Source organism: Stegodyphus dumicola, chromosome 1 (assembly GCF_044657685.1).
Source record: "Stegodyphus dumicola isolate Sdum_Otavi_A_Nest chromosome 1, ASM4465768v1".
Classification (NCBI taxonomy): Eukaryota; Metazoa; Arthropoda; class Arachnida; order Araneae; family Eresidae; genus Stegodyphus; species Stegodyphus dumicola.
Genome location: NC_140768.1, coordinates 9948734 through 9975980, shown reverse-complemented (window position 1 = coordinate 9975980; position 27247 = coordinate 9948734). Strand labels below are relative to the sequence as shown.

At 30.3% G+C, this 27247-nt stretch overlaps 1 protein-coding gene across 2 annotated transcripts; it reads left to right on the top strand.

Annotated features, from left to right (window-relative positions):
- The first annotated feature begins 1110 nt into the window (after positions 1 to 1110).
- On the top strand, positions 1111 to 26221 carry RfC3 (replication factor C subunit RfC3). 2 transcript variants are annotated; one of them, XM_035350441.2, is made up of 11 exons: positions 1111 to 1197; positions 1270 to 1334; positions 5288 to 5424; positions 8637 to 8716; positions 11543 to 11616; positions 16554 to 16713; positions 16820 to 16901; positions 21062 to 21191; positions 22057 to 22134; positions 22349 to 22403; positions 26002 to 26221. In XM_035350441.2, the coding sequence occupies exons 1-11, from the start codon at positions 1163 to 1165 to the stop codon at positions 26087 to 26089; spliced, it is 984 nt and encodes a 327-aa protein (XP_035206332.1). In that variant the 5' UTR covers positions 1111 to 1162; the 3' UTR covers positions 26090 to 26221. The 2 variants fall into 2 exon arrangements, with proteins under 2 accessions (XP_035206332.1, XP_085668788.1); XM_085812662.1 differs by having other exon boundaries at positions 25141 to 26221.
- Positions 26222 to 27247: the final 1026 nt, after the last annotated feature.

The window sequence follows — 27247 nt, the reverse complement described above, 5'->3', positions numbered from 1 at the left end:
TGTTGTACGAAATGGCCGCCCTTTTTAGGGAAATAAGAATGTTCTAGAAGGTTCCATGATCATCTATCCAATTGACGCACAGCACGCTCTTACCTGACGTCATGAGACATATGACATCATGGGAAAGTGGGTGTCTCATTGGGCAACTTTCTTGCCCGGTTTCGCTCTTCTCGCCAAAGAAATGTATGGGTTGCAATATTTGGCGCAACATTGAACATAAACACGTGGTAGATATTCTGAAAGGCATAGATTTTCTGAAAGACATATTGGATAGAATGTATAATTTATTTAATAATCGAAGATTTATGAATTATAAAATATTACTTATTATAATATAATTACAAATTAACATAATTATATCTTATAAAGGAAAAGCTTTCGGTTTCATTATAAGCTGAACATCGAACTCATTTTTAAAAAAGGAAATATGAAAGAAATCTCACATTAATTTACAACACATATATTTTTGATTTTATTACATGAGGAAAGATACTTTAAATAATTCAATACGGTGAATATAATTCCTTATTTATGTCTTTTTAAAGACATTAGCGGTAATTCGTATTTAATTTAGCTTCGCCAAGTACGTTATAATTTGGCGTCCAAATCAGCCGACTGCCGCAGAGATACATTTAGCAACCCTATTAATGTGCATCTTCTTCTTCTGAACAGAAATAAATATTATAAAATTCTTAGCTAATACGAAATAGTTAAAATTGTTGTAATTATTGCTATGAGTAAACCTGAATTGAATTTTTTTGCTACGTGGGAAAAATTTTACATTTTTGTAAAAACTGTTCAAGGACCCCCAGATTTCAAAATACATGGAAAAATATGAAAATTTTTAATGATGTCTTAAATATCCCTGTTTAGTTAAAAAGAAACCAATTTTAAGTCACAGAAACTTTTGTTGTTGCTGTATGTGTTTTGTAAAAATATATATATTATATAGAAAATTAAAAAAAAAACTTTTTACTCATTTATGTTTTTAAAATTTTATTATAATCAAAATAACACTGTCTAAAAAATTCTAAGAGCCTTCCGAGTCATAAAATTGGTAACTATTTATATTTAAATTAGTAAAAAAATTAAAGTAAAAAAATTATTGGGTGTTTGAAACCGCAAGTAGTTTGTGCTTTTACTGAGCGCGCATTTATAAACAATGGGGGAGACACTTGTAACTTATAATTTGCCCTGGTAAATAATTTACCCATTTTTATTCATTTTAGTATCAAATTATATTTTTAATAATTATTTTTCATTCTTTAGGGTTGAAAAATATCGACCAGAAAAGCTAGATGATCTTATAGCTCATGAGGACATTATTCGAACAAGTGAGTACATAGAAAAAATTGTTAAATGCATTTACACTGTCCACAAATACGTCATATCATCAATATGTATATATATTAAATACATTTACACCTACGATTAACAAGTAATTTTATTAATATAAGTATATACACATCATGAATGTTGTAATGTAATCTCACGAATATATTCGTTAAAACTTTTGATAAGTAGAGTAGACTTTAAGGTACCCCTTATATTATCGCAAAGTTGCTGACTGGGATACCACGAAATTTTAAAATCTAAGTATGCACTATTATTTTTTAACGTTATACTTGTGCAGATGAAAATATTGAAATATCAACAATGAAGCAAACTGGTAAATCTTTAATCTTTTGCCTTTACCTCTGTGAACAAACTCAGCACAGACTTAACACTCGGAACAAATAATAGGGATTGCTAATGTTATAATGATGAAATATATATAGTTTTGGTTTAATCCTAGTATCCGGTGCACACAGGATTTGGCTACTTTTGGCGACTTTATGATGAGCAGTAAAAGCGGGACATACACGATGAGTAGTTAACCGATCATTCAAAGAAAATATACAGTTACGCGATTTTGAAAATCACCAAAAATGATCCAAAGAACATCAATATACTATGTGTGTATATACATAGTATATACTATATATAACTATATATATTCTTTGACTGACCCATTTACTACTCATCGTATATGCCCCGTTTTTGCTATATGTTCCGTTTTTGCTGCTTATCATAAAGTAGCCAAATCCTATGTGCACCGGATACTAGGATTAAACCGAGATGGTATTAATTAAATGGTAAAAGTTTAATTTGGGTGCCCCTTTTCTTTTGGCGATACTTTTTTGACGCCAAGATCGGCTCCAGGAAGGCACAATTTCAAGATGGCTGCTACACAAATCCAAAATAAATAGTCAAAGAATTGCATAAACTCTGTGTCCAAGTACACATCGATCTGTTTTCACTTTAAAAAAAATCCAAGAATTGTACAAACTAGGCATTGCACACTGCTTTAAATTTGTCCAACAATCTATTTTTATTTTAAAAAAATACAGCGCAGCGTGTAATGAACTGGAAGTTGATCTGTCAGCACTATCCTTATCTTCAGGGCAGATGTTTTTATTTTATTCTGCTTATAATTACTTGCTAAATGTAGTATTTCATCTCGACGTACTCTGTCTTTGATATGAAATCAAATTCCTCGTCATTATAAATATCACAAATACACATCAAATAGTTTTCTGGTTGCAATTTTCTAATTTCGACTATGCGTAATGTAAGCTTTATGCATGCGCGCGTTGAAAGAAATGTTTAATAAAGTAAACAAATAAATATAAGGTTTTTTTTTTTTTTTTTTTTTTTGGAAAATTTTGATACGCTTTATATCATAATTGCTCTTTATTTCATAAATTACAGTTTCATATTTTTAATTTTATAATTTCTGTATGCCATCTTACCAGATTTAAACTGATGATCTGTAATCTGGAATCACCGAAGTGCCGACGAGTCCTGTTCTGCGCTGGTTTTTGGTGCGATTGCGTGTTGTATGGCAACCCTTTTGATGTTGAAAACTCTTTTCCTAGAGTGGTTTAATTGCTCGTTGGTTCCCGTCGTGCGTGCTTTGAAATTGCCTATGTTGCAATGAGAGATGTGGTTGCAAGAGGGTCTGGGAGGTTATTTTTAGTGGCTGTGCATAATAGAAGTAAGGAAATGGTGATGCAGTGTATTAAAGAGTGGATTGAGACTTGTACAACTATTTTTTCGGATGGCTGGAAATCTTACAAGGATTTAGGAAAAGAAGGTTTTGAACATATATTTGTGAACCATAGTATGAATTTTCTGGATAGTGTGTCTGGCTGTCTTATAAATACGATAGTCATTATGTGGCGGTATGAAATTGGTATTTCTGCTGTTTGAAAAAGCATTCATTCATGGTAAATGCATTTTATTTTATTCTTGTTCTTATTTTGTAGAATGTTATGTTCATTGTTTTTTTAGTATGAATTTTTGTCGTTATTGTTTTTTTTTTTTTTTTTTTTTTTTTTTTTTTTTTTTTTTTTTTTAATTGTTTGAAATTTATTTTAGTTTGTTTTGTTGATTAGTGTGTAGTGCCTAGATTGTGCAATCCGTAGATGTTTTTTAATGTTGAAACAGAACGCTGTGTACATGGTATTCTTTTAAATTTATTGTTGTTATGTTAATTTATTGAAGCGAGGTGTGTGTAGTTTGTAGATTCGTTTGTTGCCTAGATTGTGCAATTCATAGATGTTTTTTTAAGTTAAAACATATCGCTGTATACATGGATTCTTGTCAAATATTTTTGGTTAGAAACTTTACATTTTTGCTATCTAAATTTTTTGTTTTGGATTTTTAGCTTAAATTGTGTATTCAAAATGTGGTTTTTGGAGACATTTTAGGCTTAAAGTTCGAAATGTAGACAAAAAATTTAGATAGTAATATCGCAGCGTGGATATTTGGCGAAAAATTTGTCGTTGCATTTGGCGACCTGAGCGCACATATAAGAGTAGTTCCAAAAATCTAAACCATTAGCCAAAACATTAGCATTTTTTTATTTTTTCACAAAAAACAAATAAAAGTTAGTTAAATTTGTATCTTTGAATAAGATTTATATTTATAGATTTTTTCTGACAGGTTACTCATGTTCATGTTTAATAGTAATGAATGTAAAATAAACTGAAACTTCAAATAAGTAAAACATAGAAATCTTTGCTTCACTGTATTTGCAACAAATGCATAACTGAAATACATTCGCCGACCACATAAAATTGCTTCGGGGGGCTGCCAGTTTGAAACCACTGTTATAGACAATGTTCAAATTGTACAAAAATATTTTAGTATTTAACTTCTCATGGAATAAATACAGACAAATTAAAATAACCTTGTCCTATTCTATTTGATTGGTCTCTCTGAAATTTAAACAATTGCATAACGTCGTGAAAAGCCATAGAAGCGTTTGTTACAAATCTTGTTTCCCTGCAGTTATGCATTTCAGGATTGCCTTTCTTTGGCTACCTACATGAAAGCTATTTTCGTACTTAAACAAGAAAAATAATCTCATTAATCGAAATTATCTGTATCAAAGAATCCAGAATATAAAATATAAACCTGACTGGATGATTGAATAGCCTGGAATACATTTTGAGGATGCAATGTTATTGTGGAAATATATGCATATTTTATTTTTTTTAACTTTCATCATTAACTATGTGATATATATTGTATTTTCATGATCATTACTGTATTTATATAAAGAACATGTTTTCAAACATATATAACCATTATTATGAATAACTGTTTAAATTAATTGTAAGAATTAAAAAAGAGAAGTGTAAAAGTTAATGATGCTGGAGTTATATATAATCATAATATAAAAAGATACATAGATTTACTTAATCGCAACAATAACTAACCGTTTACAATTTGTTCTATGTATGGTTTATCATCTCGATGCCTTACGCGATTTTCGCCCAGCAGAGCTTTTCCCCCCGATATTGGGCTGAAGAGGGAATTTGCGCCTTTTGATGCCATTTTCCTCAAGGCATAAAAAAATTCCTCCCGATGATATGGCGATTTTTCACCATTCAAGATCGCGGAAAAAATTGCGCCAAGTGTCGCTTATCTGAGTTTCCCTTTTCTTACTTGTCATATAATTATAACTTTGGGTACTGTTCTGTTATCAGGACCAGATCCAGAATATATGTATATATGCATGAATGTTACATAGTTATGTATATATACACATATACTCATATGCACATTCATTCATATATTTCTGAATCTGGTCCTGATAACAGAACAGTACCCAAATTTGTAAGTGATAGTTGATAAATTTGAAGCTACAATTAGGTATTCTTTATTTTTTTTTAAATGCATGTATATTTTTATAGTTTCCTTATTTAAGTTTTAATTTCCATTTTTTTTTATGTTGCAGTTAATAAATTTATTAAAGAAGACAGGTTGCCACACTTGTTGTTTTATGGACCACCTGGAACTGGTAAAACTTCAACTATTCTTGCCTGTGCTAAGCAAATATACTCGCCAGCAGAGTTTGGAAGAATGGTTCTTGAGGTTTGTATGCTTTATGGTATTATTAATAATTTATATGCTGATTGTATAAACTAATGGTATTGATTTTTTTACTTGAATAAATTAACATGTTTCATATTATTATTTGCGTAGTTAGTATCATATTATTAAAATGTCTGTGATTGATATAATTGAAAAGTAATTTGATTAAGGTATACATTTTCCAAGGTTATTTTTCAAAAATTTGTCTATGCTGAGATTTTACAGCTATAAAATCTTCAGCTGTATTTATACATTTAAATATTTTAATTTATATTGTAATTATTGATACCTCATTATCTAAGAGGTACTGTGGTTAGTCACTTTAATAAGGATAGGCTTGGCCCTTTTCTGTTAATGGGTGCCACTTAGCACCAAACATAAATGTTGGCACGAAATCTGAGTAGATGGTGGCAACTCTAATGATATGTAAAGCTTCATAAAAAATAAACTTATAATAATAGTATAATGTTTAATGTTCACAGTGTTGAATTTGTGCAAGTCTGTTTTCATTTAGATAAAAAGATATTTACATATATATTATCCATCAATCATGAAAATTGGCAGAAATCCCACCAAATCTGCCAAAGAGTACTTAAGTTTCCTGTAATAACGTTGACGTTGCTAATTTGGAAATTAAACTCAGAATTTCTAGCAGCAAAACCTTTCTCATAATAAGCCTCCATAAATTATGCACCTGCTTTCTACACTTCCACCTAGCTAGACTGCTGCTTGCTGTTAATCTTCCTTTTGCAACAATATCAGAAATGTAATTGTCTTTCTTTCTTTCTTTTTTTGTTTGTTTGTGTGTGTGTGTGTGTAGCAGCAAAATTTAAAAATAAAAATGAAATTTTAAACATGCCATACCTTCTTATTAAATCTGCCAAGGCTGCTTCTTTATTGCTGATTTTCTATAGTTCTATAATTCTTCTGCACCCATTACAATCCTAATCAACATTTCTAAATTAATATATGTATGTTTTCATACATTTTTTATTTACTATCATATTTAAGCATAGTAATGAAGATATTTTGTATATCACTGAATTGAAATATTTTTAAATCTTCAAACAGAAAAACTCAGTCTTGTGTACACATGTTATTATTATCTTTTAAAGTTAATATTATATTTATAAATATCAAATGTTTACATGGAAACAGCTTTATTAAAAAAAGCATTCACCATAGCCAGAACATTATCTAAAAACATTCTCTACTGATGCCAGATTGAAGAAGCTTGATTAATCTTTCATAAGTAAATAACTTCAATGTTGTCAAATACTGAAACTAAATTACAAATACCATAATGTATTGCATTGAATCGAGATAATATATTAAAACTTTTTATCATATTTTAATATATTCTAAAAGGCAAGTATAATTTGAATGACATATGCAGTGAAGTGCTCTGATAATAGCCACGTCTGAAAGTGACCATTGTTTCTGAGATCATGACCATCTGTAGTGAACTTAACCTCTCTAAGTTAACAATCTCCCTAAAAGCTCAAAATCATGTAGAATGATATTCTAATCTTGTTGGAAACAGTTTTTTTTATTGTCTTTTTTTTTTTTTTTTTTTTTTTTTTTTGTCTTAAATGTTACACATATGAAATATTTTGGTTGATCTTTGGATTATGGTAACTTGGCAATTTTTTGGTGAAAGTTTGGCGACCAACTCTGCTACAGCAACCCTCTATTTTTTTTTTTTTTTCGCCGCCATTTTGTCTTCACAAAGTAAAGACATGTTTCTTTTCTTTTTATTTACTGAACACTTTTTCCAACAATCTACTAGCCGAATTACACTTATGCTAGAAATTTTATGTAACAAAACTGCTTAATCATGACAAATATTAACTGCAAAATTGGTAAAATGTGCACAATCGCAAACTCCTTGCGCGTTTTTCAGAATAGCACATACACATAAACCATTTACACGTTGACTTATTTTTACTTAAAAAAACATCACAGAATTGCACAAAAATGGCATTGCACACATTCTTAACTTTATCCATCTACACTGCTATTTTCTCATAAATTACAAAAATTTGCACGAAAATGCAAAAAAATTCTGTGAGTCTTTAAACTCGGTAAAAAGCACATATATGAAATTACCTGATCGCAGAAAAGTATATACCCTTTCCAAGGATGAACATTTCCACGTATAAAATAAATAAAATATCCAAAAACTTTTACCTATAAATTATCTATTATATTATAAACGTCACCAACGAATTCATACCGCAAACATTACAAATGGTTACAAATACTTAGTGTCAAATATTTAAATTATTTCCATACACGTTTACTTCAACTGAAATGTATACCAAATTCCTACAAACATAAAATTCACAAAATAACTATCATTTAATTAAAATATCACTAAACCATGTACACGTCAACTTATTTTTACTTAAAAAAAAATCTCAGAATTGAACAAAGATGGAATTGCGCACACTCTTCACTATATCCATGTACACTGCTTTTTTCTCATAAATTAGAAAAATTTCCCGAAAATGCATGAAAATACTCAACGTATTCCAAAATACTGCAAACATATAACTCACAAAATCACGATCATTAAATTAAAATATAATTAAATTAAAAAACACTACTTAAAATATAAATTAGCACAAACATTAAATTAATAAAAATTAGATTACAATACTAATTACTTTAAACTAAATCATTGCTAATAACGATTTTCCAATAATATATTAATTTATTTACTCCTTACATTTAGAACAATGCATAAAAATAATATCCTCAAATGATTAAAAATACTAACCTAATCTTCAGAATCCTCATTACGTGGCATGCACACTTCCACTATTTCACACAACACACAATGAAGCTTAATACAAAATAATATAGTACTACAGTTTTCCAAATTCCCCCCCCCCCCTTTTCCGATTAAAGAACTGTAATTCGTCCATTAATGTCACATGATATATCTCATGATCTCTCATTTCCGTCACACAAAATAATGCATAATCGGAACTGAGTACTTCTCACATTATTACCAAAGTCCTAGGTAGTAACCTTTATCGCCTCCAAAATGTCGCCAAACTACCAGTTACCATATTCCAAAGATCAGCCAATATTTTTAACAAAGTGACAGTAAAACTTTAAAACAGAAATAAGAAAATTATTTGCAGTGATATTATCTTCTCTGGAATTTCTCAGTTCTGAAAAAATAAGTTGTATTTTAATTTTAGTTGAATGCATCGGATGATCGTGGTATTGGTGTGGTGAGGGAACAGATACTGAGCTTTGCGAGTACACGAACTATTTTCAAGTACGTATGTTCAAATTATCACTTTTTAATATTTTGAAAACAAAATTATTGAAGCTTTGTCATCTTGATGTGACAGTTATGAATTGTGAAACATCATTATTAGTGTTGTAATTCTTTCAGAATCTTAAAATATATAGTTTTATTTCCTTACTTTTTACTTGTACTTTGTAAAGGAAGTATTGTATTCATAAAAAGTTTCAATTATTAGATTTCAGTCAAAATATCCATTTTGACTTTATTTATTTATTTGCATAGTGTTAGTGTGTACAAATAGAATAAAGAATTCTTTTTTCTAAAACAGAACATAAATGGATCTTTATCATGATGTCTGTACATATGTATATATCTATCTCTCATAACTCAAAAGTGATTAGAAACATTTGAAATTTTTGTATGAAAGGGCTTAACATCTCATCATGCCCCTCCCTTTGTTATTGCTGGCAGCAATACCAAAAGTACTATAGTGGGAACATTAATTGGAACAAAGCAATTGTTTTGGTAATTTATATAGATACCTTCGTATACAGTGATAATAAAATTAATAGGAAATAAGTCTTCCATTAGCATTAATGGGTTTTATAATGCACTTAGGCATTTAATAAAACTCTACTTGGTTATATGCATATTCTTTTTACTTTATCATGGTTTCTCATTTTTATAGCATTCTTAATTATACTCTGTTTTGTCATACATTCCATTTTGCTAAGATGTTCCTTGAGAATTTTCCTAAAGTTTTCAATCAAATTTAAGTCTGGTGAATTTCCAAATCAACGTAGTGTAATAAATTTATTTTGTAACATGAACCTTATTACAGATTTCGAATTGTAGCTTGTATGACAGATTTTGAATTGGAGTCATGTAGAAATGTCCTTGCAATGGTTTCAAGAATGGCACAATCCTATCTAATTAGACACAATAACATGCCGAATAAATACTAATTCAGAAGTGAAACAACAAAAATCAGCGTTATACCTACAAAAATTTTTCACAGGACTAGTTTCGATGGTTTTACCGAACCATCATCTTCAGCTGCAAAACCACAAATGAACAAGATAGGAAATAATGATTAGATAAGATAAGAAAGCCTGGACAAGAATAAGCAAGTGGCGCCATCTGTTGGCGAAACCAGAACTAAAACATAATTTCTCTAAAAGCCGAAGGCAAATTTGGATTGGAATTAGGATCGTTAACTAGAACAGAAAGATTTTTATGAATGTGAAATGCCTCTAGAAAATCCAGTTCTCCAATGGAAGATGTTTTTTGAATAATTTTGGCAGCAGAAAAAATCCTATCTTTTAAAATTTCTTTGTACTTTGATGAATTCGTAATTCCGTCAACAGGAACTAGATTTCCGGTGCTATCTGCAATGAAAAAAAAATCCCATATATTTGTTTTTGAGAGTATTTTGCAGTTTATCAGATATGTTGAGGTCGTATTGATTTACCCATGCTTCATCTAACAATGTTAAATATGCAGCCACAAACAAATAAATAAGTCTCCTTGATGAAAATTTGGTCCTAGATTTGTATTTTTTGGCCCACAATAATTGGTTTACATGTCAAAAATTGTTTTTCAATTGTCTTTTCTCACCTTACAACCAGTAGCAAGAAATATCAGTGCAGTGTACTGCGCATTTGAAGGATGAATATAGGCAATAGATCTCTTAAGGTCTTTGCTAGTTTTTATTGGATTAATAATGCTATTTTTGAAGTAGGAATTGATCAGATTTTAGAGTTATTTTCCTTTTCCTTCCACATTTGCCCTTCCTTTCTAAACAAAATGATCCAGTTTTATACTGTCTTCTTAGAATTTGAAAAATGCTCTATTTCCAACACTAGCCGCAGAAGCAATATTTGTTACAGTCATAGATGTGTGATTGTCAAGTGCAAAAATCTTTGCTTTCATTAAACCCATTTTTAAGTACTCTAAAATTAATGAATTCAAAGCGTATATTCAAATGACCTAGCCTAACTGCTCGCTTAAACAGGAAGCTGGTAAATTCACATGTGCAAAGAACATAATAGTTCTACCAAATGTTGAAATCTAGGATGTGAATAATTGAAAAGTGCCGAAAATAATTTAATCAAATTTTGAATAAAATCAAAAAAACCACCGCAAGTTGCACACCACCTTTTTTGTTTCAGATAGTTTGTGTATGTTCCTGGGCCTATCTTTCTCAGCACTATAAAATACAGGCAAATTATCTATTTTATAAGTATAAAGGTTTTGAGTGGTTAATATTGCATTTGTTGCAAATAATAATGCAAAAAATGAGACCATATTTTTCCATTTAGTTGATCGTTATTTTATCTGTATTTCTTAATGATATTGTCTAAGTGTATGTGGCTTAAAATAATGCTCATGTGCTGTACAGTAAAGTTTGTGTTATTATATAGTAAATAAATTTTTTTTAATGCCCTGTTTATATCAATTGCAACATGCTTTAATTTGCCTTCTGTATAGTATTGTAAGCATCCATTATTAAATCAAATGGTGATGATGAAACATACAGATTGTGCATTTCATTGCTTAATTTTATTCGAATGGTAACATTTATTTATTTATTTATGGGGGATATATATTCCAGAAATGAATCTAGAGTTTTTAAAATTAAAATTCTGTTCAAGTCAAAATTTAATTTTCTAAGTTGGTAGCAATAGCAATTATTTTCCTCTACAACAAAAGTGAAGTATGTACTATGTTTTTTATGCACTGTTAACTTAAGAAATGTTAACAATAAGTTCATTTCGAATGTTATTTTGAATAGGTAATCATTTAATGATGATTTATAGTTTTTAGATTGCATGTCAATATTTCTTTTTATAGATCAGGATTCAAACTGATTATACTTGATGAAGCTGATGCCATGACAAATGATGCTCAAAATGCTCTTAGGAGAGGTATCTTTTCTAACATTCACATATTTTTAGATAAGTCAGTAGGTATTATTAATTCTGCAGTGTAACATGTCATTTATTTGGATTTTTCACTTCTAGATTAAGTAAAACTAAGCTTAGTAGTTTTTACATACTTAATTATTATACTTTTATTTCTGTAAATAATTTAAGAAAAGATAATGCAGTGTAGTGCATTCGATGTATCATATAAAGGGTGTTTATACATTTTTAGAATGATTTCAGAACCATTTAATTAATGTTTAAATTCTTAGATTACTTTTTAAAAACTCAATATGGAAACCCCCCCAACACATACTATAAGTCTGCATTGTGACTTCCATGGTAGAAAGGCTTTTCGCAAAATTTCCAGAATATTTCTATTCCTCTTCCATTATTTTCCATAATGTATTAATCATGGTGAGTTTGTGCATAGAAAGAATGTTTTTCAAGAGCCCAAAGGCACATTAGTCCATAAGCGAAATGTCAAGGTGAATATACAAATTTTTAATTATTATTAAGCCCTTATTATTGAGCACTGAAGATCAGCTGATGTAATGCCCTATAGCTTCTATACTGCAGCCTTCAGCAAGACTAACATAAATAATTTTTTTAATGTATGTATATTTTCATATTCTTTTTATAACATACAATGCACATGCAAATTTCTAATACAGTATGTTGACTTTGGTGAACATATTACTTGTTATGAAGGCCCACAATATTCTCATTAAAATGTAGGCTTGGTCTTGGTGTTGTTGTGTTTGACACATAGCGTGTAACAGAGTCATTGCTAATTGACGTTGTGAATAATTAGTTACTCCAAAATGAACGTTTTGGAATGCTTGATTTGTTATTCATCCAACCTTTGAAAATGGGTGTTATCAACAAGAATGCTATCTTCATTGAAAAAAAGAGTGTATTGGCTTTCAATCTTAGCCCTATGGCTATACTTTTATCTACTGTGACAAAACCGTGTACCTCAAAAGTCATGTTTTTGACTAGTTACAGTTATATAAAATATAGAGTTATGTTTAATAAAAATGCATCTTGCATGCTTCTGTTATATTCTCAGAATAATATCATGAGATTGAAAATGGCTCATTGAAATTGGCTGCATAGATTATTGCTTAATTTAGTTCCCATTTCCCGGTTTGTGATCCTTTAAAGTCTTTAATTTTCATCATAATTTTAATAATTTTAATTTTCATAAGAAATGTATCTGAATTCTGACTGAGCGAAGACAGACAGCATTTGAGTAGGAACCGATAAGACATGCTATTGTATAGTGTTTCTTTATGTTGCTATCGATAGTAGATAACTGCATACTTGTGACTTCAAGTAGCTTCAAAATTAAAAATGATAGAATTTTAGGTCTAGAGATTGGTGTCACTTTGCAAATGAAAGTAAAGTTGACGATTGCTCTAATTTAATAAAATGATTAAAGTAAGAGATAAATACCATAAAGTAATGCTGCATGCTCTCTGAATATCCCAAAATTCAGTGTTTACCTTTCTTTAAACTATTTATTTTTTATTTTTATTTATTTATTTTTTAAGTATTATTGTTTTTACTTTCAACAAAATCACATTTGATATTCTCAGTAAAATGTAGGCCTGGTCTTTATAGTCAAATGATGATGAGTAAAATCTTTCATTTGTCTTTGCTATTATAAAAATTCATTACTTATGTATTAACACAACCTCTTTAGTAGAAGTTGCCAAATTTTCAAAATTTGTCAGACTCTAGCAGCTTTGTGCATAACAATTCCAGAATTGTAACAAGATCATCATTTTCATATGTGTTCATTGTGTTTTATTCCAATGATTTCCATAAACAGATTGTGGCATTTTTTGTTATAAACTCAATTTTTAAGTGTGCGCTTGTGAGGCTGCTACGGGGAAAAATATGATAGAATTTTTGCAGGAATTTTCTACGATCACTAAACGGCACAATTGCTTTGAATATATTCTTAAAGAGATTGCCACAAAATTTTTTCTTTCCTTACAGAATTGTATTTCAGACTCTTTATCATTTGATAGTTGTCATAAATTATATTTCATTGTCCTCAATTAAGCAGCAGAGATTTAATCTTCAACTATAGTACTTAGTAGTGGCAGAATATTTGATAATAGTTATAATTATCAATAAGGAGTAATGCATGGTAGATTGCCTCAGTATTGAATTAAGCAACTTGTAAACATTAAGTAACATTGTAATTAGAAAACATTTCAGTACTGGCAAAGCCATCTGTATTTCACTGTTAACATCTAAGAGGTTATACAGATTACAGGTATTGGCAGGGTTTTTTACCTCTGTTATATATCTAACTCATAATTTTTATGGACATTTGTATTGCTGTAATTAAATAATAAGAGATGTTTCTAGTGTCTATGTTACCTAACAGACTCAGGATTGTTTGAAAAGTTTTCAAATTTTTAATGGTAAACTCTTTTTTTGTGGTAATAGTCTGTTATCCAAAATCTTCTGCTGTTTTATTTGAAACAGAGCATGAGTTTTTTTATAAAAGCAAATTCGGGGCGAGTTAAATTTTCTACTCCCAAAAAGTATTTTGTGTATCTTATTTTTTGAAAACATTTATCTTTTTTAAATGTATAATTTCAGTCGAAATGAAATTCATAAATGAAAAATATAATTCTCAAACTTCCATTATAGTATTCATATTTAGCCATATATTCCATTACACGAACATCCCAGGTCTTCCGATTTAGGAATTAAGACTCCTGAATTTCAGTTGTTTTTCTGCCAACTCCATTTACAACATATTTATCCTAATTTTTTCTTACTCCTAAAAATATTCATGATTTCTATATATAACTTAGCATATTATTTCGTTATTTGTACTCGAAAATACAATTTCCAATATCTGAAATCACTTGTTTTTCTTCTAGATTATTTATAGTATAAAAAGTACAAGTAGTATGTATATTTTTTATTGTTGAATATGAGTGTTCTTGCACAATATGCATTCAAGAATTAGAATGTGCAGATCTTATTTAGATATATCATTATTTTTAAAAATGTGTATTTTTATCATTTATAGATTACATTTGTTAAGTAAATTCTGGGTTTATAAAACAATTTTTTTTTCGGGGGGGGGAGGAGTTGGAGTTTGATGATGTTGGCAGGTAACCATTACATTATTCTTATGTAGTCTTTAAAAAAATTGTAAATGTGATCTCAGATAAATATTTACACTGGTGTGTAAAAATAAAGGACGAGACGGTTTTTTCAATATAACTTTGTACAAAAACTTTCCAAATCAACACATTTAATACCGTAAGATCCCCAATACGTAAGGACATGAGTAATGTAAGCAACACTTACTAAAAGAGAAATCAGAGGGATAAAAAGAAGCTTTATTGAAAAAGTAGCATGGAGTGCAATGCGACTGAAGGCCGAAACATCCCTGATGATGATGTGATGTATTTAATTACGGCAAAGCACACTAGAGCTATCTGCCTAAGGGGAGGGATGCCTTCGTGGAGGACTTTCTAAGGGAAACTGGCTCGTATACACCCGAAACATCCCTGTGATGGGTGTCCAGCAAGAAACATCCGGTCTTTAATAGGGGATATGATCTCCCCTGACTGCTAGGCAGGTTTCACAGCATCTGCCCATGCTGAGAATGAGGGTGTCAATGAGTTGTTGAGGCATTGCTGTCCATTCGTCTTGCAGCGCCAATCGAAGCTCCGGAATCGTTACTGGTGGTAAGGTACGAGCTGCCAAGCGTCTGCCTAGAAAATCCCATACATGCTGGATGGGATTGAGATCCGGAGATCGTGCCGGCCAATCCATACGTTCAATATCCTCACTCTCTAAGAGCTGTTCGGAAGCTACTGTGCGATGACTTGGTGCATTGTCGTCCATGAAAAGGAACTGCGGACCCATAGCGCCTCTAAAAAGATGCACATATGGAAGAAGAATCTCGTTACAATAACGGGTCCCGTTGACTGAATCTGCATCGAAGATGTGAAGGTCTGTACGATTACCAAGCATGATGCCTCCCCAAACGAGAACACCGCCACCTCCATACCTGTCCCTTTCAATGATGTTCGAGGGATGATTGCGGCTTCCCCGCTCTCTCCAGATGAGTATGCTATGAGAATCGCTACTCAGACTGAATCTGCTCTCATCTGTAAAGAGTACTCGTCCCCATTCATTGTCTCTCCAATTCCGGTGTTCCCGGCACTACAGAGAACGCCTTCTCTAATGGGCAGGCATTAGAGGTACACACGGTACAGGGCGTTGTGCAAACAGACCACCACCGTGCAGTCTTCTGGCCACGGTAAAACGTGATATCGGTCGTCCAATCGCCTGTGTTGTGTCTCTAGCGATTTCTCCCGCTGTCTGCCGCCTGTTTCTTCTGGCCTGTAAGGCAATATACCGGTCATCTGCGGGTGTGGTTCCTCGTGGACGACAACTACTAAACCCCCGGATAGCTGTTCCTGTAGTTTGAAATTGTCTCCAAAGTCGTGAAACGATGCTGTGAGCAATTTCGAACTCTGCAGCCACACTTGTCACACTGTAGCCTTCCTCCAACTTCCCAATGATTCGACCTCGGGTAAAAGCATCCAGATGTCGTCTAACAGATTGATTATTCGCCATTTCTTGCTGAGGCAGCAACTCGGTGTGATTTTAACTGCTATACGGCGTGCAATCTCTTTGCCAGAAATACTGATCTTACACCGACAACATGCTTTATACTACTCAGACACTCCCCCATTACGTCTACCTGCATATCTGCGCATGTGCTACCGTACATCACCTTACTTAATCTCCTGATTGGTCTTTCTGTCCGCTCTGCCTCTTCGTTCAGCTGATATGCTAATTTTTCGACTTCGTTCTTAATTTTTGCACACCAGTGTAGTTTTACTGTCATGAATTTCTGTAAATCCTGTTTATGTGTATTTTACATTTAGTTATTGAGAAGTTTACTGAAAATACCAGATTTTGCTTGATATGCAACTATTTGTCGAAAATTACTCCTGCCATTCAGTCCCGATGTACAAGATTCAGATTTGGTCCTCTCACAAACAAGCAAATATTGCCTCGATTGGAATATGTGATTGCCAATGAAAAGTAAGTTGAATATGCTGCAAAATTTACATCTGAATGCTTTTATAAAACCTTTTTTCTTTTCTCATCTTCTCTATTTTTTTATATTTTTATTCTTTTTAAATGCTAGGTTAAATGTCACTGAAGATGGACAAAAAGCTTTAATAGATTTAGCCCAAGGAGACATGAGAAAAGTTATTAATGTTCTTCAAGTATGTAAATGTGCTCTTTTTTCTTTAATGCATCACTAGTATTCAAATGAGATTAAATTATTTTTATTGTTAATTTCTTAATATTGGCAGTTGATATGCATGAACCAAGATTTATATTTTTGAATAGTTAAATTTAAATATCTGGATATTACACTGCTTGCCATTTTGATATTAGCTGCTACGAATGAATTTGAAGTAATTGAAAAATTGTTGGACATAATTCCTATCCAAGGAAAAAAAACTGGTGCATAAAATATTTTTTCTGAAATAAATAACTGTGATAGATGAGTATAAATTAAGTCGCAATAAAATAATTGGATTTGCAAGAGATGGTGCAGATGCGTTGGTTGGTAAGAAAATGGAATAGAGGTAAAATTAAGAAACATAGAGAAGGAAAACAAATTTCAAAATAATATTATAATAATTATACATTGCATTATTCATCAAAAAGCACTTTGTGCCAAAATTTTGCAGACGAGTAATAATGGAAGCAGTTAACTTTATTCATGTACAAGCTCTGATTCACCGAGAATTTGTTGTGTTGCTTGAAGAAACTGAATATTATCAATAAAAAGCTGCAAGGAAAGAATAGTGTATGCTTATATTAAATATTTTAAAGTCCAGTTATGAGTAATGCAAATAGAATGAAACATTTTTTTTATGAAATTTTTGTAATCTTCCCTATTATTTCAGATGATAAGTCTTGTGAAAACACAAGGAAAACAGCATTTTACAAGAAATCAGTGATTTGAAGTCTGATGTTACATTATTTTGATTACCATTAAAAATTAATGTAAATAAAGAATGTGGCAAAAAAAAAAAAAAAAAAAGACAAATTGTGCTAATTAAAGAAGAAAGAAAGGTTTATGATCAATCAACTTGCTAATACATATCCCAACGAAGATTGGTACAATGAAGTTCTTACATACTTTTTTCCTACACACATCCAGTGCCCTAGGGATAGAAGACCACAATTTCCAATAGAAGTGTGAAATCATTATGAAAGAGCCTTCAAAAAATCTCCTAAAAGCACAAATTGTTGTGAAGGCTTTCATAATGCACTAAATTCATTATTTAATTGTAACTATCCCAGTATGTGGTTTTTATTTGATGGACTGAAAAAAGATTTAGCCTGTCAATGTTTGTTTTAGCTAATTTAAATGCAGTAAACAAACACACACACACACACAAAAAAAAAAAAAAAAAAAAAAGAAAGAAAGAAAACTTACATTTGGTAATCATAAATCATGTAAGAGACTATTATGAAATAGATGATAAAATTGGATAGTTACATAGATTAGCTGATATTCAGTAAGTTTATGTTTTTATAACTTTTTGAAATACATATTTATGATTTAAATATAAGGTAATTTCAATAAAGTAATTATTTCTATTTTTTTTCTAAATATGGAATTTATATTTACTATTATTTTTTTAACTATTAAAATCATAACAATTTTTCATTGTATATTCTATTTCATTTTTACTTCCTTTTCTTAACTCAAAATGTCACATTTGTTAATCTTATATAGCTATAGCCTCTACACGCAAGCTATACAGTTTTTTGAGATGTATACTATAGATTTTTTGGAAATTTAAATAATTTTTTTCAAAAATTGTAAGTAGGTGATGATTGAATTGATGGTGAAATTTCTATGTGAATTTTTTATCAATGGGCTTATTTCCATGTGAACATATTTCTTTTGTAAGCTTTTTCTCTTTGCGGGTATATTTCCTTGTGCGTTTTTTTTCCTATGAGCATTTGTATCCTTGAGCATTATTCTGTGAATATTATGCTTGTGAACTTTCTTCTTAGAACCGGTTATGTTGTATAGAGCAGCGATTCTCAACTGGTGGTACGCAAAAGTATTTTTAACTATTAAATTAAAAAATTAAATATCCCGTCCTTTTTAAGTTTTTTCTCTAACACTCATAAAGTTATGTGATCTGAGTTTTGTTGAAGGTCAACAGCGGCTCATAAACTTTAGCAAAATAATGTTTTCAATTTCACAAATATTCTTTTAGCCATAGACATAACAAAATTTGTCATAAATGATGTTTTTAAAAAGAGTAATATATATGGATGTTGTATCTAATAAGTAGTAAACATAATTTCCTATAAAAAGATAAAGGTATCTCATTGATTCTGTAAGAGTTGATCGATTTGTCGTCACCATTTCCGGGTTCATATTTTCAATTAGAATTATTTTTTATGTTGATTTGCTGTCTCTAACAGGTATTTTGTGTTCTTGTGGCCTTTGCATTCCTTGCTTTTCTATGCGATTTGAGAATATCATCATTTGTTTTTGAAGAACTTGTAATATATTGTGCATTTAAATATTTGGGAAAAAATAATAAAACAAACCTATATTTTTCAAAATGGAAAATGGCTAGGATTGACTAAGTGGAAAAAGTGATGATTCACAGAATCACACATGGTAGATACAGGACAATCTACTAGCACTAAGAATGTTGAAAAGAAAAAAAAAAAATATAGAAAATATAATGCAAGTTATTTATTATTTGGGTTTACTTAGAATGGAGATGAAATGGACCCTGAACCTCAATGTGTTGTTTTCAGTGAACTTATCTAAACAAAGTATGAAACCATTGTTTCGTAAAAGACATCTTGAATCTAAGCATACCAATTTAAAAGCTAGATCTGAAGAATATTTTAACAGGAAATTATCAGAGTTAAAAAATAATAAACAAGTAATTAAAGGCTTTGTTACTTCAATTGAAAAAGCTTTCAAAGCTAGTTACCTAGTAAACCTTAAAATTGCCAAGACTGAGCAGGCTCACGTTATTGGAGAAAACCTTATATTATCAACAGCTATCTAAAGATATCGTTAACATTATTCAATGTTATTAACATCATTTATTGATATGCATTAGTCAAAAGGTTGAGAATCAATCGCTGGTGTAGAGAAAAATGTAAGAAAGTTGATAAAAACAGATAATGCATAATTTCTTTTTTAAAAGAGGCAATGCAAGAAAAAGGTTGGGAATTTGTTTTAAATAATTAATTTACTTTGTATAAAGTAATGCAACTTTTGCAGTACTGCAATTAAATGAAAGATTTCATTCATCATTGACTTGATATAATGTTTGTTTTTTCATTTGCAAAAAAGTAATGATTTAAGTACATGTAGAAAGATGTCATTTCAAAGCTGCGTTTTTAGTCCAAAGGGATTCGAGTCCCGAAGGACTATTACTTTCATTTTGGCATTTTGCATCAGACTCCTATAAATGTCAGTTCACTTTTCAAACTGTTGCCACAAAATATTAAAGTTCTGCATTATATTTGAAGACACTAAATAATGAAAAATCTGCATAAATGTTTGTATATTTCTCGCATTGTGATAAAACAACAATATCTAGAGCCAACCAATTTTGAATGACGTAATCCTACTGCGAATACGGGCACCTGAAATCCCAAATTTGGAATTTGTTTTATTATTGATTTCATATTTTGTAAAACTTTAATGAATTTTTGAGTAACAAAACGATTTAAAAGCGAGCAATGGCAACACTCTACGGGAAAGGGGACCTTTTTATCTCCAGCACGTCAAACTGTGTATCGGAAATTCTAAAGATATGCTCATTTTAAAGTTATTTTGTGACATTGCTATTGAACTAAATTTTATGGTTTAAGTGCAAAGAATATGATATTTAATAAATAAAGGTAGCACACTAAATGCTAAAAAAAACACCCCTTTGGACGTAATTTAAAATCTGAAACATTTCAGATATTTTTTAAAATTCAAATGATTGAAAATTTTAAGTTTATTAACTAATTCTGGAAAAGGCTTTTTTCAGTTATTGAATTTATGTTTTGATTGTACCGTTGGAATCTATGACTATCTTTTATATTGTTAAGTTAAAAAAAAAAAAAAATGTGTGCATAAAACAGTTTTTCGCCTTTCTTTTTTTTAAAATTTAATTTCTTTATTTACTTTTTATTTTTGGCAAATCATTACAACGTATGTATTGATTCCTAAGAATTGAATATATCAACCATTAATTCAAATGACATATTATACTTTTGTTCACTGTGATTTTGTAGAACAGTAATTCCTTTCCAAATTTGTTCTTTATAAGATTTTGTTATCTTAGTAAGTTTTTCAAAATCTGAATTTAGATATTCTCTTTTATTTCAGTGTGCTGCTCTAGCTTTTGATGTTGTAAATGAAGAAAATGTCTATGCTTGTGTTGGTCATCCCTTAAAGTCAGACATCAACAAAATAGTGAACTGGTTGTTAAATGATGATTTTACTGCTGCATATAAAAGTATTTAATTTTTTTTCTTGATATCTATTATAATAAAAAAGGACTTGTTTTTCTGTGTGTATATACACCGAGCAGCCATTACATTATTGTTCCCCTGTGAATTACATGTAGGATAACCTTCAGCCCTCAAAACTGCCAGCACCTGGCATGGCATTGACTCCACAAGACCCTGATACGTAGTTTGAGGTATCTGTTACCAAGCACTCACCAACTGATGTCCTGTAATTTCCACACATTGTGAGGGGGCAGCATGGCAGCACGAACTTGGTTTTCCAGGTGGGACCACAAATGCTCTATTGGATTAATGTCAGGTGAATTGAGGCTAAGACATGACTTGAAAGTCACTGGTATGTTCCTCAAACCACTCCGTGATGATTCGATCCTTATGCCATGGTGCATTATCCTGTTGGTAAACACCAATCCCCCCTGGCCGGAAATACTGTTCTCATGTATGGTGAACCTGGTCTGCAACAATGTTCATGTAGCACACAGACATCATGGATTGTTCTATGGGGATTATGGGTCCTAATATGCTCCAAGAAAACAATGCCCACACCATAATACCCCTGCCATCTGTTTCACTCCGTCCAACTGTGCATTCAAGAGCCAGGGTTTTGTTTCAACAATCGGCATATTAGCACACACCTGTCAATGTGATGAACCAGAAAACGTGATTCGTTGGACCACGTAACTTTCTGCCATTCTTCTAATGTCCAATTCTAAATATATTAATGAAATATCTCAAAATAGCCTTTTTGAGTGTTTACTTACCTTAAAGGATTTTTAATTTTAATGCACATACTTGTGCTTTAGACATCTTATATCTATTTATGAAAGTGATTTTGTTTCATTCTTAATTATTTAGATATAAATGATATGAAAACAGCAAAGGGACTTGCACTGCAAGATATTTTAACTCAAGTACATCTATATGTTCACAGAAGTAAGTTTTTAACTGCTATTTTTGTTTTAGATATTAATTTGAAAAATCTCTATTTGATCTGTGCAATGTTTTTTAAATCTTTTCAAAAAATTTTTTTTCTTCAGTTATTAAATATATTTCCTATTTTATTTTCTGAAAGCAATTAAAAGAAATCTTTGAAATGCATTGCAGTACACTTTCACTAAAGGTTCTCATTTGCACTTTTTATTTCTAGTTGAATTACCAGTGGATGTTAAAATACATTTACTTGAAAAAATGGCGAATATAGAGTAAGTACCTATATATAATTATTGGCTTATGTTTTATTCTACTTTAACGCAACAGGAATATGACTGCAAAATAAAAAATTAACACAATTATAAATTTCATCTGGTAGAACTGACAAGGAAATAACAATAGATTATTTTAACTTTTTTGTCACTATGGTCAAAAGTTATGTATTTTTAAACTACTTCGAGATAAGCTATCGCTTTCAAGTTTTGTACAGAAGTTTTTAGTGCAGTGTAGTGAAGTCATTTTTCTTTTGGCTTTAATTTAAAATTTTATGAATTGGCAACAACAGATATTTTTAATTACACATATAACTTTCTCATATTTTTCAATTTACCCTTTCATGCGCCGCGCCTTGAAACCACCAATTTTTGAATTTTTTTTCTCCTCTTCTTTCCAAAATTTTTGAGTGAAAATCAGTTGATTACTGATCTTTTACCTCTAAATAACACAAAATACTGACTGCAGAATCATACATGTTTTAGATCTTAGTACTTCAAATCAGATGTCTTTTAAAATTTGTTTTCCATGAGACAAAATAACTTCCTTTTATTAATATAAACAACTTTAAATTTCAAAAGTTTATTCATCGCATCTGATGATTTCTATCGTAAACAATAAAAAATAGCAATAATTAAACTGCATATGTAAAAAAACCCCTCTGCATGTATGGCATTTGCTTTGTAGTTTCAGGACGCAACCACTGCGCCACTGCACCACTAGAGCATTGTGTTACAATGCTCTAGAGACTCGGTAGTCGCACCTTGAAACCACTGCTCTTCACAGTGGCGTTTGCTTGCTTCTCAAATAGGAATGTTTATTTTTACCTCGATATAGATAAGGGATTTTGAAACCATAGAGTTATTTTATTACTAAACAATACATGCACCTGCCCAGTAAAAAGGTCTTTCTTTTTCAAAGACTTTTCTCTGACTTCAACACACTTGCTTCCCAAGCAAGTATTGTGATTTTATAAATTATTTCCTGTGGTTTAAATTTAACGTAAATATACTTTGCTATAATTAAAAATAGAAATCCCTTAAAGTTTTATTTAAATTAAAAATATTTTGGGATGAAATACAAATAAAGTAAGTATGAATGGGAAATGAATGATCCGTACCAAAGCCAAAAAGACCAAGCCCCCCCCCAATAACATAAAAACCCACAAATTTCATGTGCCAAATGAAAAGAAACTAAATGCTGGATATATACCAGCGAAATTTATATCCAGGTAGTGTACATTTTGTAGCACAAGGAAGAAACCTCATAGAAGATACATGTGTGAAACGTGCAATGTGGGTCTATGCATGTATCAAGAAGACAAAACATGCTTTGAACAGTGTCACAAAAAAAAATTGTTCTTTGAAATGAAAATAAATAAAAATAAAAAAAAAAAAAAACACTGAATCTTTTTTTATCTTTATTTTACTGAGATTTTTTATCCATTTCGCCAAACGTCCTTATTATGTATTTTCACTGCTATAGAAAAATTACATAAATGTTAATTTTTTAATTTTTTCTGACGATTTACTTTGTAAAATAATTATATATAATGTAATTCTTACATACTTTTTTTTTTTAATTCGTAACCAATAAATGGCGTGGAGAAAGGTAAGTTTTCCCCCCCTACTATCTCAGTAAATTTCAAAGTCCTAGATGCGCGGTGGTTTCACAGTGCGACCACCACCCACAGAACAATGGGCAAGGGTAGATTTTTTTAAATTCATATATTATTTGTCTCTAGGATCATAATATTCAGTTTCTAGCGTTTTTAGTTAAAAAAATTATAAAAATAATATCATGCGCATCAAAGGGTTAAAAAAAAATAATATTAGTAAACTCATTTGAGGCATTAGACTGTAATCTGAAGTTAACCTGCTGCAAATTTTTCTTTATTTTTTCTGATTTTGTTATTGATACTTTAAAAGTTTTTCTTTCTGTCCATAAGATATAGTTTTCTTCCATTAAAAACAGTCAATCTTGCTATCATCTCAAACAGTTAACAAATTTACTTTCAACTTCCAAATTATGTTCTCTCAATAGTATTTGCTAATCTAAATGGCATGTTTGTTAATCAGAATTTTAGGTTTCCATCTATTATAATTATTTGATAATTCTGATACTTGTCAAAGTGCATTTTGTAACTTTTAACAAAGCATTTACGATGATGTTATACTATTGTAATAGTAGAGAAGAAACAATATGTCTAGAAGAATGCATATACAAAGAGTGCCTGAAAATGCCATTTGCCTAAACAGAAACTTTGGCCTTATGCAATAGCATGTTAACAGTACTAGAACTTAGACTGTATTGCTTGATTATAGCAAAGTACATATTGGCAGGAATGTTTTCATAGAGGATTTGGCAATGGAAACTGGCCCATATTTGCTGTATGCATGAGGGAATTCGAAGAAATTATATGCAACCAAACCTTCAACCATTAGAGATAGAACCCAGAGTTTTGAGGCTTTAGTTCTCAACTGCTATAATTTGTTATAAAATTAGTAGTATTAGTTTAAAATATCTATAATTTAATGTTTGTTTGACTGTGATAGTTATTTATGTTACTGTTCTGTTACTACTGCCAGTGTTGACACATTTTTTAAAAATGCTTGTGTTCAAGATTGCTATGAAACTGTTAATGTAATCGTAAAACATGAAATTATTGCAAATGCTATGAAATTTCATGATGTATCCTTTGAATTTTTTTTTTTTTTTTTTCCCACAATAAAACAGCTATCCTGTTAGTCAGTATGGTGGTAAACTTTCCCTTGACTGCAAAATGGATACTACTGTCTGTACACTATGATTTATACTCAGAATTGTGTGTAATTTGATATATATAAGCAAAAGAAGCCACATATGTATATTATGAAAAGTTCATCTCTAAAGATGCAAATTAGGCATAGGTGAAAGATAATTTTTCCTTCAGTAAATAAAGAAAAGTATTACTTTAATAGATATGTATTTCTGTATCATTTATTAAAATAGACAATTTTTTACTTCTAAACCAATGATCAATAATAAGCTTGTTGCATGAGATTTTTTTCCCTTCATGTATAATGTAAATGTAGGCCAGTTTCCCATAGCCTCTAAATTTTGTTTGTTTTTGTATTTATTTTTATTATTTGCTTTTTGGTGCATTTATTGTATCCATCAAACTATCTCAGTAGCTGACATTAAAGTGTCAAATAATCCAGTTTCCATTTTAATTAAAATTTTATTAACTACAAAACTCATGCTTAAAAATTTTTCATTTAATCTTCAAAAAATAATAATGAGTAAAACAGTCATTTATAATTTATATAAGCAGAAATCACCCTTAATAAAATCATCTGTGTATTTTTTTAATATTGTAAAGCTTTTGATATATCACATAACTATGGAAGATGTTTCCTTATTTATGTCTATAATGTAATATTGAATTTATTCAGCCAGTAGAAGGATCTCGGGTTCGAGTCTCGGTGGAAGACGAATTTTGCAGGATTCCTGCTCACAAATAATTCAATGATTCTATACTGACACCTAAACTAAAATGTACATTAGTGTAACTAATATACTTTCTTGCATGTCATTATATATTATATATATTTCCAGAGATAATTTAACAGCTGGGACAAGTGAAAAATTACAGCTTAGTGCACTAATATCAGCTTTTCAAGTAGCTCGAGATATGGTCTCATGATGTCATTTATTTACAAATTGTTTGAATATTATTTTATATATGCACATTTGGCACAAAATATCTGTATTGTAAGTATCACAGTTATGTTAGATGTCTTTGAATTTTTATAAAAATAAAAATGCAAAATATTCATTTTGTGTGTATTGTCATTTTATGGATTTAAATAAATACTATATGTATTAAAATACATAGTACTGGAATGAAAAGATGAACAATATTACCTTGTTGCATAGCTGCCAACTTTGTGGTCTTACCAGGACACTCGTGATTTTCATCATAGCTTCTGGTTTTTAATTTTTAGCCTTTACTACGGAAAATATTTTCCAGAATTGAAAGAGATAAACAAGTGTAGTGCACACAGTCGAACTCAAGGTATAATCCAAACAAATATTTACCAAAAAATTTTGTATCCAAAAAGGAAGTAGCAGTATTTTGACTTCTTGAAAAAATGACAAATGAAATAAAAAACAAACTATGAACTAAAATACTTTGTTATTACTATGTATTATAAAATACATAACAACAATAAAAAAACTTTTGAATTAATTTTATGGAGCCCTTCATGATAAATAAAAAATTAATCACTCTTATAATGCATATTTTTAATTCTCAAATTATAATAAAGACTGACTTTATGCACATAACTGTGTTCACTTAAAAGCCAAAGGAATAGAAGCAGAGATATGTTTCTAAACAATCTCTCCCCCCAGAGAATTATAAATTGTTCCTTTTATCCTTTTAAATCAGTATATTAAAAAAAGTATGATTCCTTTCATTAAAATGAAGATATTTTTTGGCTGCATTTAGTTAACAACCATTATATCAAAATTATCAATTATTTTTTAGAATGACAAAGAAAATTCATCTAAATTGAATACTGCTCTCAACGTACCCCACTCTAAAAGTATCAAACCATTTTCAAGAATCATTAAAATTCACAACACTGTAGAATAGTTCTTTACTATTTTTTTATCAATGTTATTAAACAAGGAGATGAATCAGTTTTATGATGTGGAAGAATCCCAACTAAAAAAAAGTTTTTCTAAATGAGTACAAAAAAGCCCAAACAGCGCTTGTTTTATTTTATGTCGAGATATACCAAGCGGTACAAGAATGCTTTGTTTATTTTACATAGATGAATCCCAATCAGAGCATTAG

What these genes read in the sequence shown, in the direction of transcription:
- RfC3 (XM_035350441.2), top strand. Translation starts at nt 1,163, where the DNA reads ATGGGGGAGACACTTGTAACTTATAATTTGCCCTG. An exon ending in GTAACTTATAATTTGCCCTG is followed by an intron (nt 1,198 to 1,269) that starts GTAAATAATTTA and finishes TTCATTCTTTAG; the next exon opens with GGTTGAAAAATATCGACCAG. An exon ending in TATGTGATTGCCAATGAAAA is followed by an intron (nt 16,714 to 16,819) that starts GTAAGTTGAATA and finishes TTTAAATGCTAG; the next exon opens with GTTAAATGTCACTGAAGATG.